The 15,809-nt window shown below is 43.5% G+C and overlaps 1 protein-coding gene across 1 annotated transcript in view; it reads left to right on the top strand.

The window, feature by feature from the left end:
• LOC104026622 (potassium voltage-gated channel subfamily KQT member 1) overlaps positions 1-13,020 on the top strand; it is a 518,395-nt gene extending 505,375 nt beyond the window's left edge. The window contains exon 17 of the mRNA XM_075718092.1: positions 12,865-13,020. Within this exon, the coding sequence (XP_075574207.1) occupies positions 12,865-13,020 (156 nt within the window). The remainder of the gene's footprint in view (positions 1-12,864) is intronic.
• The last annotated feature ends 2,789 nt before the right edge of the window (positions 13,021-15,809 follow it).

Below are 15,809 nucleotides of genomic sequence, written 5' to 3'. Positions count from 1 at the left end.
ACCAGCCAAAGTAGTGATGATACTTATGCAGCCAAACGGCCCAAGGGTGGTAAGTGGGGCAACACCATGCAACAGGGCCAAAATCATAGAGGCAGGGAGAGAAACAGCCTCCCCAGACTGGGGGAAGCCCTGCACCCAGGGGATGTACACGGGGCTCCACCTGGGGCTAGCACGGCATAAGAGAGCTTTTTAAATAGCTGGCTGCCAAAACATGCATCATATGAAATTATTTTGAATCAAGCCACTTCCACTCCCTGCCTGTGATAAAGAGCAGCAGGCAGGTAGTGCAACGCACCTCAGCTGCTCTGGCCAGGGGAGAGGAGGTGCGGACATCTCCCCCCCCCGCTACCAGGAGAGGAAGGGAGTACCAAAATGAACCTGCCTGTTACAGGGTTCAGCACAGTGCCAGCTATGGCCTGGTGCCCCTACCAGAGCATCCATCTCAGGGGAGTAGAGACCTTCAGGCTCACAGGTCAACCAGATTTCTACAGACTTGCTTCTGTGCAAGTGAGGCTGGCTCTTGGGGCTCTCACTCTGTCTGTCTGTGCATGACCATGTGTGCTTTTGGCATATGCTAAGTCACAAGTGTTTGAACTAGAGCTGGCAGGAGATTTTTTTACATCGAAATGCTTCTTTCCGGGCAAAATTTGTAGGATCGACTGTATTACAGAAAATCATATTGATTTTGATGAACACTTGAGAAACAATAGGTTAAAACAAGTGAAGATTTGTATGGAGGTATTTCAGTGTTTTTAAAATTGAAAAGTTGTGGTATTTCGTGGTGATTTTGTCTTCTGCAAATTATTAGCAAATAACAAAGGGAAAAAATTAGATTTCATGGCAAAGAAATTATTTGCTTTTACCCAGGTTTGGCATGGTCTGGAGGGTATTTTTTTCTTTTTTATTTTTAATCTTTTTACAGGCTAGAAAATCCACTTCCTTATTAACAGTAATTAAAACCGTAGCTCAAATTCCTAGAAAAAAAGCAGTTGTGTGCCTTACCACAGACATTTCAGCTGACTATACCAGAGGTAAGGGAAAGCAGGGAGAAGAACCCCACCTTTTGATGGGGTGCACAGTGCCTCAGCTGGAGCACAGCATACGATCCAGGTTCACTTCGGGCTTTTGCTTTTCCCTCTGTTCCTGTGTAACCTGCAAGCAGTAAAAGTGTCATTTAAGCACGGAGGAGGAGGCATGCATGGCCCTGGGATCCAGGCTGGAGGCAGCTCTCCTACATGGGTAGTCTTTGCTGTGCTGCACAACTCTCCTGGGCTTGCTCCTGAGCCCAGCCAAGGCTGGACCGCGGACCTGTACAGCACAGGGAGGGCAGGAGGCTGCAGCTGGGGCGGGCAGGGCCATGCCTTTCAGCAGCAGCAGGGCTTAAGCATGCTTCTTCATCTTGGTTTCAGGGCTGGGCATGCAGTGAAGGAAGCCAAGCACAGTGGTCAGGCAGCCAAAACCAGAGCCTCAATGTCATGGATTCATGGTGATGGTCATTTTTGGTTTACACCAAAACATTTTTTTGGTGCAGAAAGACAAGCACCCAGTCACAGCTAGGATTTTTAATATGCATTAAAACATGAAAGTGAAAGCTTTCTAAAGTATTAATTAGCAAAAAGATAGGTATCTTATTTTCCTTCTTACTGATAACTAGTTCGATATGGAGTGAAACAAGCTTGCTCCAAAGGGATGAGAAACACTGCGGAACAACAAATAACCCAGGCATTTTTAAATACAGCTTAGACTTATTATAGATTATATTGAGTTAGTAGATCAAAGTCATAGTTCATGGTGAGTAAAAGTAATATAAGAGCAAGAGATGTGAAGCTAAGGAATTAAATCTGTGGGGTTCTCGGTAGTCCCAACAGGTACCTATTGTATTAATTAATTTTAGGTTATTGACCTGAAAAAGATCTGGTTTCCCCCATGGCAGAAAGTTGCATAAAGACCTCCATGACTTCCCAGTTCTACCTCTAGAACCTCAAAAAAGCCGGTAACCCAAAATCTTAATTAAACTGCAGCACCCGTTTAAATTATTTTACTAAATGCTGGGACAGTGAAATCTCACCAGGCCATTCTCATATTCCTACACCTCAATGTTCATGTTAATACATGTCCCTTTTTATTGCTGTGCTTTTTCTCTGCAATGATATATGAAAAAGAAGAGACAGGCAAGAGAAAAATTGTTGTTTCTCCAAGCAAGATCTATAATATTCTTCTCCCCAGCAGTATTCCCTCTAGTATAAGGCTAAAGAGCTGTAAGAGTGATAGTAGGTATAACCGACTTTTTTTCCTTAATTAACAGTGCGGTGCCTTGCAACAGAGAACTGAAGCAGGTTTCTGCTGACTTAGCATATGCCTCATGAGGAAGAAATCTATCTGGCAATTATGGCTTTGTGTCTCCTGCCCTGTCTCCTGTTGTTTGTATAAGACACCGGTACTTCTGCCACAGGCTTCTTCATACAGCTGTCCTGTCAATGCCAGCTTTCATAGGTAATCCATCTAGCTCAGCAGAGTTCAAATAAGACAACTCCCTTTCTTTACTTTAATTAACGCTTTATTTGAGTCTCCCCTGGGGATGTAGCCATGCTGATTTTTCAAATTTCTCTGTTATTTTTCAAGCACAAAAGAAATGGAAAATGTCCACCATTGAGATTCTGGATTTGGAAAATCTGCTTTACTCAGTCTCCTATTCTCAGTCAGTGTTTTAAATGCCCATGGACATGTCTTCAGCTACCGAATGTATTTTGCAATTAATTCTCTAGCTTGGGAAGGAGAAAAAAGACAAATCTAGTCAAATTTATTCTCCCTGAAATCTCTTCTGATGTTCTGCATCCACAGTTACTGTAGCTAAAGCCAGTTTATGCACTGATTTATGCTGTCACACCCCACGTATTGCTCAGACCCTTCCAGGTGCTGAGCAATCTCAGGTCAAGTCACAAACCGTTTCTTGCTGTGTAGTTGCTTTTCCTGCACAGTTTATGCCTGTGGCTTTTGCTGAACTGGGACTGAATGCTGTGGCTTGGTATGACTGAACAGACAGACACCCTCAACGTCAGGTCACTGCGGCTGCAAAACCGGATCAGACAGTCCTGAGTCCACCCACTCACCGTGACTTTTTCAAGAATTCATTAAAAATATGTGTGTGGCAGTGCTGTTAATCAGGTCTGGTATACACAAGCAAGCTAGTAAAATCCATCAAATGACAGATAAGCCAGACAGGCTAAAACCAAAGGGTTCAGCAAAGCATGTTTGAATCAGTAAGAACCAAGAACTGCTACACCCTCAATCAGCACTGTCTGATAATATTTTACTTGCTTTGGGTTTCTGTGTTTTAATGAGCAAACAATGGAGTTTTGTAATCCTCATGATTTAAATACATAACACCACGTTGTGCTTCTGTAGCTTCTTCCTCAAATTGCGTTCCATGCGTTAAGCAAGGCTTGCGGCATCCTTCAAAGGGTGTGAGAGTTTCAGTGAACTTGTTACATAGACTCTAGAGACCTGTCCTGTGCAGAGTAGAGAAGAAATAAGGGCAGACATTTTCATTCACCCTTTTCAACAGTGCATAGTACAAAGGTACAGTTTTCACTTTCCAAGACCCTTATGAGTTAGCTCCTTTCAAGCTTACTTCATCGCTTTCACTGAAATAGGGCACATCAAAATGAGTGTCCAGGCAGAGGATCCCCTGGAACAACGAAAGGCATGTTATAGGCGTGATTTCCCGATATCAGCACAAATCTGTGCACAGACCAGCCCTTAGTATTCTACAGAGTTTGGCTAAAATGGTATGATGATTCTTTCACAGAGCTGAAAATAGAAGCCCAGACAGTGGCCTCTCAGTGACACCCTCTGAGCCCTAGACAATCATCCTTTTGCTTCTCAATTGAATTTTTTTCCTGGCACGACCACCATGCCACACTTCCAGCCTTGCTCTGCTGTGTCCATTTCAATCCTCTCAGAGCCCACTGTAAGAAAGACAAAGGAGCACCACCATCTTCTCTCCTCCTGTCCTCTTCCAACAGGGACTGATCTTTTTTCCATTACAACTTCCGTCCTTCCTACAGCCAACATTTCAGTCAACATTTTAGATTACTCTTATCTTTTGTAGGTCTGTGTCTTCTGTTCTGTACCAAGACTCAAACCGACCCAATTTCATGTGATTTCATGTCAGAAAGATAAGAAACGGCAGATTGTTTGATTCACGTGGTTAACAAATATTGATGATACTCATCCAGAAAGTGTCTTGTCCTCAATGCAAGAGGGCTGTGCTGAGGAGTATACTGGAGCTTGGGTTTATGAAGACCTGGCCTAATCCTAAAAGAACCGCCTGGAACTTTTCTAGTACTTACATGTCTTACTATCTAGATCGCCATCACAATAATGCCTGTGCTCCTCCCAATAATAACACTCCCTCTCCCTCTCTCTTTGCCTTTCTTGCCAACCTATAAGAAAAGATGGACTGATAATGTGAAGTAAAACTTTTTGTGTGTATGAGTGTTCATGGAGGGCAGTTGTGTATCAACACTTGTGATAAGGCATGTAAATGTTACCTTGTCATACACAGTCCATCAGCTGTGCCAACTAGATGCTAGCTTAGCCAGATGTCAAGTCAGTAGACCTGGATTAAGTGAATTTGCCCATTGATTTCAATATCAGTAAGTAATCCTTGCAACTAAGCTGAAAGAAACAAACCATCTGCAGCACAGCCCAAAGTGTCCTCCCCATTACAGGAACTGGGCAAGCCTATCTAGCCATGAGGCTGGTGGGGTTAGATTTTGTTCTCATGGAGGAGATTTAATAGAGCTTAAAAAAGCAAAATTAAAGACAAAACAATCAGAGCATAGAAGATTTGACAACATCTCTTCAAAGGTTTAGGTGAGGCGCAAATATTGAGTTCATCACACCCATCTAAAATTCTGAGCTTATCACATCCATCTAGTGAAAGGCTAAGGTCACGTCTTTCTCAGTGCTCCTTTGGCACCACTGAAATACTCAGTGCTGCATTTTCTTTTTCTTATTTCTCTCTGTCCAGTATTGTTTAGAGATTTAAAAATTAAATTAATCAGCATCTGGGAGCATAAGTTCCAAGGTTGCTTTATTGTGAAATTAAGGTGTGACTCACAGTAGCTGCATATCCACCTTTGAGGCTGGACTAGCTTTGTTATTTTTGTGTGTTGTTTCTTTCCATGCTGGTTTTGCAGCAGGACTTGTAGCCACACAGTATAATGAGCTGAGAAATGGCAGTGCGTCATCCAGGGTGTGGCTGAAAAGCGATGTCGCAAAAAGAGATGGCAAGATTACAGGGAGGATCTGAGCAGGATCTGGAGGAGGGTGAAGAATGAAACGTCCTGCAACAACAAAAATAACCGTTTATGTACGTAAATCAAGAGAAAGAAAGACCTGCAAAGCCTGATTTACCTACTGGGGAAAAATCAGAGGAAAAAACCAAATGTTTCAAAGTACTGCCTGCAAATAGACACACAGGTGCATGTGCATATAGCTCAAATGAGACAAACTCCCTCAGCAGTTACAGTACACCCAGCAGCCAAGTGCTGCTGCATAATGGCGGCTGTGGAAAGTTATGGTTGTGTCCACTCAAAGAGTGGCACCACTTGAATTTCTTCAGCTAGAAACAAGTACTTCTGGGAGCAGTAGAAATTATGCTGCCTGGTTTCCTGTGGCTCTGCATTTTGTGGTTGATTATCCAAGGCTAATAAGGGGCAAGAGCTGAATAAAGCTTTTCCTGTGGTCAGGGCATCCTGTGTGGATTCTCTGGGGTCTAATAATACAGTTCACCTTCCTCTTCTGCCCTTCCTTCAATGAAGCACTAATTTGGATGTCTGTCTTCTGCACAAGTGCCAGACTTTCAGAAAGCTGTCCAAACTTTTTATCTGTAAGGACTCTGTCTCTCTGGCAAATGCGTCTGAAGCTGGCCAGCTGACTCCAAAGCTGCTGTGGCAACATATACACAGATACATCAGCAGCTAAACCTCATTTACTTAGGAAGCCAGGATTCATTTAAAAAAAAAAAAAAAAAATCACACCTTCCCCAAAGCAGTAACACTGCTAACATGATCTGCCTGCTGACCAGGCCTGCTTTAGAAACCCAGGGCTGAACTCTTGAGAGTTGCTTAGCGATTAAGCAAACAGCATCTTACACCAGAAGCAGCAACCACAAACACAGGTCTTACTGCAGAGGTTCATCAGTGCAACTGTGGCGTAGGAAATATAAAAATATAATGCTCACCAAAAGGGTACCAACAGGAAATACCCCAGGAACAAAGTGCAGAGGGATAGAGCTTTGTGTTTTCATTTAAACAGGAAAGGTAGATGGAAACCAAAACAAATGAAGCTATACTTAAAATAAAGATTACTATATTCTAGCCTGACAAAGGTTGTAACACCTGACCTAAGAATGGGTGGGGATGTTTGGGATAAAGGAAGGGAGGCCTGGAAAATTGTGGACTTATCTAGATAAGTTTCATGGAATGAAAATAAACAACTGATATCTGCTAAGGGGTACACGGAATAAGTCAAACAAGACAGTCTGGTGGTTTATATATTTTTGGTGTTCATGGAGGATTGGGTCTGCCAGAACAACAGGCTCTCATGGAAGTGTGCTTTGTCTAGCTTTTACTCATGTACCTGTTTACTTGACCCCTGAGGTTAGTGGCAAAAGCTCCCATTGACTGAAGCTGGTCTTTCTGCGCTATTTGCACCCTCAGCAGAACAGAGCGAGGAGCTGCACAGCTCAGTGTTGGGGCAGGGAGTGCTGGCAGTTGGCTACGAGACATTGACATACCACAGTGAGATGTTTCGCTGTGTGCGTGCCACCTGGCAACCTTGCTTTGGGATACAGCATTGTTTTAGGAACCAGGCCAATTCCAAATCTGTTACAACTCATCCCAAAAACAGTCAGTTAATGGGAGCCTGTTCATCAAAGCCTTCTTGTTGTTGTTGTTGTTGTTGTTGTTTTAAGAGAAGAGACAAGCTGCCAGTTCTCTGCTAATATTAATGCCAAAGTCGTTTCATGAAGGATGCCACGCTAGATGCCAATTATCATTCCTCAGAGACTTAAAAAATGGTGGTATTTCAGTGCATATGTGTGTATAAGTACTTTAGGAGACTCCCAAAGCTTATCCTAAAGGTATAGTCTTGCAAACTGTTGACCATTCTGGCTCCAGTCCAGCAAAGCACTTAAGTATTTGGTGAACTCAGCAAGACTCTTCACATGCTTCAAGCTAATACATCCATAAGCACTTTGTTGGACCAGGCTCACAGAGTCTGCACTACAGCCACACCTTGCACAAGAGAAATCTCCCCAAGCCAGTTGTGGTCTCTATGGCTGGTGTGTCCATTTGCTTCCTCACTGACAACTACTAACAGGCTACATCAATATTCACATTGTCTGGCCATGCTAAAAAGAAGAAAAAAATGCTTCAGTGGCTTCAGCATTTCACCTCAGTGAAATTTCTCTAACAGGGGACACACAAGGTAAGAGGGAGGCAGTTTTGCATGCAGTGATGTAGAGAAAAGATTTCCCTTCCCAGAACCAGCAGTCTCTGGACAGCAATAAAACCACTCAGGGACATGCTAAAAAATAAAGCAATTCCTAAAATAAACAATTCAGACTTCGAACCGTATGATAGGCAATTAGTGTGTTTGAATAATTGGGTGTAACTGTAGGCAAAGAGAAGCTACAAGACCAGATGTGCATATAAAGCCAAATATAGGCTTTACAGGACCTAATCAAATCAGTCCACCATCTGGTATGAGAAGAAAAATCATGTGACAGACCTGATCAACATGAGAAAATGGCACAAATTTCTGGATAACGAGCTTAAGCTAAATCAATGTTACACGAGTCAGAAATGGAAGCGTCCATAAAATGGATTGCACTAGTTCTACTAACTCACATCTGATTTTACTAAATTAATACCATTTTCTCCTATGAACTAGACCTTAGGTGATCTATCACAGATAACAACCTGGGAATATTCAGAAATAAGTACATGCAAGTAGAATAGCTCATGGCAGACAAAGGTTCACATACACTCTTCTCTCCATACAAAATAAATCCTATGCATCAGACAACTCTTTTCCAAGCAGTTGGTGTTACAGCCCTCAAATCAAGTGTGGGAGAGGAAGCCTGGATGTCTTGTGGGGCTTTCAGAACCAAAGCACCCATCATACAGCGGCTCCAATAGCAGGGAAAGGGGCTCAACAATGCAGTGGCTCTTACAGCCCTCCAACCCTGCCATGACACCTTGGGCTGTCCTCTGGGCACAGCTTCATAGTTGCTTCATAGAGTGAGGCAAACAGGAAGCCAAAGTCAATCCAGCTTAACCAAAAGCAGAACTTATTGTTGCTCTATGACATTTTGATTGGTAACACAAATTTGGGCTGCCTTCTCTCCCTCCTCCATTTTCTCCTGCATCCCCAATACCAGCAGCCCAGCCATGTTGCAGGCAACTGCATGAAGTCTGTACAACTCAGCCATTTTGATCAGTTCATTTAGGACTGCTACAGGCAGGGAGAGAGCAGAACCTTAAGGAGGTGACAGCAACTTTATTTGATTTATGGGGTTTAGCTTTTGATACAAAGCCCCACCTACTTAGCAACATATGAACATGTTTGTGGGTTTACAGATTTACTTCAGTGCTCCAGCAGCCCATCTTCCCCTTCTGCTACTCCTCTGGAAATAGTTCAAGTCAGTATGTTGTGCACATAATTGATACTGGCTTTCCCAGCCTCCAGAAATCGTATTAAAAAGATAGGCACAACCTGGGGGGAGGGATTTTTCTGGTTTAAAGTGAATGGATTTGGGGGACACCATGTGGCTACTCCAGCTGAGTTTTCCACACGTGTATTTTGTTTATGGTGTGCATGTGCAAAACGTGTCAGAAAAAAGCTCTCAGGGGATTTCAGAATCTGTCCAGCATGTGGCAAATCCCCAGCATCATCCAGCCCTCCTTCTCTGTGCTGCTGCCATTCCTAGGGTCCCCTTCTCCACAAGGCATTTCTGCAGCAGGAGCCCACTGAGGTAAAATGGGATATTTCAGATAAAGGGTCAAGACACCAGCTTTTACAAACAGGCTCAAAAGCAACCTCAAATAGCACACAGGTGTTGAAAGCCAACTTGATGATCAAGGTGAAGGGCAAGAACACCCTGCATCCCAAAGGCTGACCAACCCAGTTCCCCTTCAGTGCTTGCTGTGACTCACTGGAGCTGGTTGGAAGACATTTTCTTGGTCTACCAGTCCTGCGTGTCACCATGGAGTCCAGCCCCTTTCCACAGGGCAATGTTAAAATGAATATACGTTTCAACACTCCTTCAACTCACCTCATAGCCCCAATAACAACAGTGTAATACTTTAAACTGCTTTTGCAAGTCTCCTTTCTACAGGGCAGTTGAAAGGATATAAAAGCATTTTAACAATTTTATAGATCATCTCCAGAGCGCTTTTGTGATGTGGGAGAACAGAAGTTTTGTTGCCATTTGCCCGTGGACAGCTGCCAAACTCACCTGTCTCCACTGAGCCTTCGAGGGGCATATCGCATCTCTCTGGAAACTCTGCAGCCAGCCCTGGATGGCTTCTCACCTTACGCAGCCGAAAAACGTGTTGCACAATTTAACCCTTTGCCTGCACGCTTGCCTGGGTGTGTTACTCAAAACCGGCAACTCGTTCCTTTTGGGCTTCAGGAAAGTAATAGCTGCTAGGTGGTGGTTTTGGAAAAACCTAAAACCAGCACTTTCTTGTGAAAAACCTTCACCCATGTAAAAAGTCTTCTAACCCTGCAAGTCATCCTATTGACTTCAGTCAAGCCTTGAAATGTCCACAGCTCTCCTTTTGTCACTCCTTAATCACAGTTAACCAGCCTCCAAATTTGACCCCTTTTTAATAGGCTCTGATTCGACAAGGTACTTAAGAATTTGTCTTTCTGACTGAAGTTTTACCAGCCTACTTGCATGTTCAAAGTAAGGCATATTTGAGAGCATCTGAAGCCAGAGAGTGGTGGCTTGATCCTGTGTATAAAATACAAAGCTAAGGATTAGAAGAGATCTGCCACTGACCACAACTTCTTACGGGTCACTTAATTTTGCAGGGTCCTGCTTCTAATCTCAGAAATTACCATTAAAACCCTCCCATGTATACGGTTAACACAGGAGAACCAAGCAGCTTCGTTTGTTAATGTTCAGGATGGTCAGGAAATATTTGCAGATCCTTGTGTGGAAGGTGTGACAGAAGCGTAGTGTTATCTACTCCCTTATGTATGAATTTCTCTTTTTCCCTCCCTACAAATGAATATTTACGTTCTCCACCCTCCTCCTCTCCTGGAAAGAAAAGTGCATAAAATTATTCCCCATCACATTCTTTCACTGAGCTGGCAAAATATGGGGAAATACAGCAAGTTTAAATGATATGGAATATGCAGGCATAGCTTATCTAAGATCAAGTGTGCAGATCAAAATCAACAAAGCCTCACAAAAGAAAGCCCCAAAAGGTCTTTCATCTGCCTGATCCCATTTCCCTGCCTACACCTCTTTTTACTCTACTGTAATGTATTAGTTCTGCTTTAGTTTCTGCTCTGTGCAACATTTCTGCTTAAGAAAGATTCTGTTGAGTCATTACCAGCATCAGCCAAACAGGCTTTTCAAGAATGGAGGAGAAAATAAAGGCTGTGGTTTTTAAATTAATTCCATGCTGCTTAACCCTTAAACCACTAGGGACTTCCAGACTTCCAACCAACTTAATGCTGAGCAGAATATGCAGCTATTGTGCCCAACATTAGAGCACTGTCCGTGCTTCTCTCGGTAACCACAACAGAGAGAGAGACCTGCCACAGCAGCATCGACCACTCTCTCCTAGCAGCTCATTAGATACGGAAAAAAGCAGAGATGTTACTGAGGGTGCAGGATCAGGCTGGCCGGGAGGTGGCTACACCTCTGCCGGACACAGCCTCTGACAGGGTCCCTTCCTCTCAACCAAATACAGTCAATATCTACTGGAGTTGCTGTTCAACAGTAACTCATCCCAAGGCAGGCTTGGCACCAACCACCCTGCACCCAGGGGGGATGCAGTGAGCAGCCCCCCATCCTCCCATGCCCACACACCCTGCCCGCCCTGGTCACTGCTCAGGCAGTGCCAGCCATGCATCTGAAAGCACTCAGGCAGAAATCGTAGTGAAGGGCTATACTATCTAGCCCTTACCCTAAATACTCCCTCCTCACTGCTTGAAAATACTGCCTCAGATAACCCGCACCCACACCGAAGAAGAGACAGGGAGAGAGGCTTTTCTACTAAAGACAGTAGTCATGGAAGTAGAAATGAGAGACGAGCACATTTCTCCCTTCATGAGTTAGGAGAGATACTCCATTCCTCCTTCCCCCAGCAGGTTGTATATGGGAGAGAACAGTGGTTGCCAAAATGATATAACTTGAATAAGCTCCTGGTACCTTGAGGTTTGAGGGGCCCCCAGGGGAGCAGACACTCGGAGTGAGAAAAGGCAGAGGAGGGGAAAACGGATAAGGTGATTTTCTTTGCCTTGGTTTTTAAAGCAATCTCAGCCTGCTAAACTTTCAGTCCATGCTGCCAATGGCTATTTCCAAAGTTATCTTTGCACAGAAAAAGGCTGGAATCCTTCTCTCTCTCTCTTATTCTCTCTGTCTCCCTTTTTATTGAAAGCTCAGTTTAGATCTGATATCACTTTAAAAGGTTTGCTATCAGTTTATTAGACCCACTGGGACAGATCACAGTTTTCAGAGGCTCAGAGTTTCACAGCAGATAACTGTAAAGTGAACCATCCAATGTTCTTCAAAATGCTCATTTTTCTTGGGCTCATCTATTACACAAAGCTGCACTGTATTCAAGCATCCTTAGAAGCGATCCCAGATGCTTACAGGATGTTGACCAAAAGTTTTGCCTTTAGAGCAAACTAGAGCAGTCAACAGTCCCCAGCCTGTCCCACCAGCTTATGCTAAGGTGAGCGGGATGCCATTTGCAGTGAAGGCAAGCCCTACCAGCACAATGGGATAATGTGTGCTTGGAGCTCCTAGATAAAGGCCAGGATTTCAAAAAGCAGTAGAAAGTATGAGAGCAGTGTCCCTTTAAATATCCAGATTTGCCTTTCCCTGTTTAAAAATAATAATAACTAGAAAAGACTCCTCTGCCTAGGGACTATGCCTGAGAAATTTCAGCTGGAAAGCAAAGAAATGAGAGGAGGGATTAGCATGTCAAGCTTCCTATAGAATGGTTGTTCTTTGTTTTAATGAAGTCATTGGTATTATTATGTGGTTTTAGTAGGCTATCCTCCTAACAATGCATGGGAATAAACACCGTATCTGGTAGGATCTCTGACTGTAACATGTATCACAGAGGCATCTATTTACAGTGTGAAGGGAGGGGAGCTGTTTCACTTCCCAAGACAGTAATGGAAAACATGATGTCCTACAACAAAGGGTGGTGAAGCACTGGGAGAGGTAGTGGGAAAAAACACGATAAACCAAAGAGCGAAAGAGAGTCTCAGGGCAGATACTTGCAGGATGCATCATCACCAAGAGAAGTTGGCAACCCTGGGAAAAGGCTGAGAGACAAAGTGGCTGACTCAAGCGGTCAAGTGCTTGGGCCGTCAATGTCCTGTCCTGCTGCCATTACACGTGGCTTTACACCCTTCCCTGTGACTTCATAGCATCATTCAACCTTTCCAGAGCAACAGGTTAGACAAAACTTGGAGAAACTGGTGATTCTCAGATGCCAGCGCTCCTTGCCAGGCTTTGTTCTCCCAGAGCTTTTGGCCAGTGAGTGCCTCTCACCAGAAGCATGTGCAAGCATTTGACAGCTCTGCTTTCTTCCTTACCAGGTCATGCAGATGGACCAGAAGCTAGATGACATCCTGAACATGCTCCAGGCTCAGTTCGGGGATCAGCCACAGGCACAGATGTCAGGGCCAGCCACCCCACCTGTCAGACAGCTACAGACAACCTCGGACTCTCCCTCGGTGAACCAGAAAATTTGAAAGCTGGAGGACAGCCACATGCCACCCTCTCATTCTTGTACGTCCAGTTATTTTTAAGTCTTGGTGTCTCAGGATTTGGCTGTGTCATGGGTGAAATGAAATATTCTGCTGTAGTAGATTAAATTAAAAAAATGAGAAGAAGCAGCAGGAAGCCAGTCACGACCCTAAGAGAGCACATAAGTTTTGCACCTGTTTTATTAGCCATCGTTAGCTAACCTCTGTCAGCCTATGGTGGTCCCATGCAGCGAGTCCCATTTAGGCTGACTGCACACGCACGGGGCGCACTGTTGTGGTAAGCATCCGAGCAAGGGTTAGGATGACCTGTTCGTGGGCACAGAAGGGGAAAAGGACTGGTTTTTTGGCATTTAATCACTAAGTTTAATGCTCACAGCATGCCCAAAAGGGGGAAAAGAGCCAGCATTTGAACATGAAACAAATGGAAATCAGTGAACAGGAAAATTAAACAGCATGTTTTGACTTCTACCAAGCAGTGAGGATCATAAGAAGGGCAGATTTATATGCTAGTGCGAATGACAAAGTAAAGACAACAGGCTACTGATTAAAAATATGGAAGTGTACACAGGCTGGTTGACATATGAAAGACTGAAGCAAAGACTTCAGCTAATTAAAGCAAAGGGTTGCAAATGAGATGAGATGCATGTTGGAACAGACAGGCAAGAGAGATAGTATCTGCGTAGGCTTACTGCACAAGAACACTGTAATAGCTATCAGCTACGCTGATGACTGTTATGCAAAGTGTTCTCAAGCTTTTACCTTCATTCAGCAGTGGTTGTTGACTCCAGTTGCCTTAATTTTAACATAAGAAACCTGTATGGTAATTGGCTGTGAAATATCTGTAAAGCTCGGTTCAAGTCACTGAGTAACAGGGTGCTGCAGGAGGGTTGCAGCTGTGATTGAGAATGGCAGGTTTCTTAAAGAAAACAAAAATGCACATACTGTTGATGAAAGTTAATTGCTGTTTAAATAAACTGCTGTATATAATTTTAAATGCTAGATTTCTGTTGTTGTTGTTGTTGTAATCTGGTTGTAAATCAAGTTCATATCTGGCTGATATACTGTCACTGTGAAATGGATCCTACCTGGCACTCCAGAAAAGGGACAATACATCACTGTTGCTAAATATGTAAATAATAAACCAAGCTAAAAAGGGTGCAGTGTTATTTACTCAAGTCTTTTTAATATATTTGCATAACCAACCATTTGAATGAGCAGAAGTCTGCAGAGCAAAGACCTGATTCCTGGGAAATCCTAAATATGTTCTATTCCCACTCATATCCATGGAAGCAAAGCCTGCACTGTATTTAAAAGCAACCTGAAAGACTGGTCCCTTAATAAGCATTTATTTGGACCAATGACTGGCCCATTTCAATGTAATCAAATTAGCTTCTAACTATTACCTGTCCCTTTAAAACTCTTTCCCAGGTTTGTGTGTCTGGGAATTCAAGCTTGGAAACAGCACAATGAGACTGATTCCAATCTTTAGATTGCAGGCGCGTCTTAGACAGAATATTAATGATGTGTGAGAGGCAATAAAAAAAAAGCAATGTGGTTTTAATTAAATCAGCTGACAAGCTGCCATTCCATCTTGTCTGATTACTACAGAGTTACTGAACATGACCAAATACAGCATGTAACATGGGAAAATGGTAAATAATCATTGTCAGAGCATTGAGTTGCTCCTGGCTTTCAGTCAGAGTCATGAGCTTCTGCAATGGTCCTTCATATAACCTCATTGACTCTGGCCACTCAGAGCTAAATGGGCAATTGGACATCAAAGCTAGGTACCATTTCATCAGCCACAAGTGAAAAAATCTCCCTGGACCTCCCTTTGCCACAGAGGTTCAGAAGACAAGCAGTGCAGCTTTCAGCAGAAGGGCTCAGGGACTTCTATGGCCAACACAAGGTGAAACTTCTTTCTGGTACACTGCAGATACTTGTATGAGGGGTGTGCATGGTCACAGTTTTGCGGACTGAAGGATGCAACAGTATTCTACTTACTAGTGAGTCTCAATAGAAGTGTTAAGGCACTATACATACAGTAACACCTACTACTCTGAAGTGCCTGGAAAACACACTTCACCAGAAAATTCAGTTAAACAAAAGTGGTCTCAGCTACAGAGAGTGTCAGAAGGGATGAGTGGGTGGGAGGAAAGGATAAATAGGCCCACAGTGGTCCCTTCAGAAAAAAAGCATGTGTGCAAGTGTGTGTGCATGTGTGTGTGCATGTGTCTTTTTTTTTTAACCACAAGCCAAAGCTTCCCCAAGCCTGAGCCTTTAAGGATTTGAAAATGCAGCAGTGCTAGCCAGCCATCCGCTTTATGGCTGGCCACTGTGAACACTGCAGTGTGGTGTAACATGTTCAGACAGCACCATCAACATGTGACCACGACCAGCACTATTGCCACGATGGAGAGATAAGGGTGTGGCCTGAACAAATTGCAGTGGGGAAGGAAGGCAGCTGGTGGGAGACACCCATTTTCACACCATATGATGAGATTAATGGTAAAAAAAATAAAAGCAATATAGCTTAGCTTTACTTAAGCAGATGTCCACACCCACAGCTAAGACAAGAGTTGCCATCTAGCAAAATCTTTCTGCTTGCCCAGGGGTAAAAGTATGCAGGAGTAGCACTGACGCAACCATTTGGTAATACTACCTGAGCAGAGATGGTTTTGCACAGTGAATAGACTGCATATTAATACATACGCATGTCACAGAACCATAGAATCATAGAATTATAGAATGCTTTGGGTTGGGAGAGACCTTTA

Source organism: Pelecanus crispus, chromosome 1, assembly GCF_030463565.1.
Source record: "Pelecanus crispus isolate bPelCri1 chromosome 1, bPelCri1.pri, whole genome shotgun sequence".
Lineage (NCBI taxonomy): Eukaryota > Metazoa > Chordata > Aves > Pelecaniformes > Pelecanidae > Pelecanus > Pelecanus crispus.
This window is presented reverse-complemented; position numbering and strand designations above follow the sequence as displayed.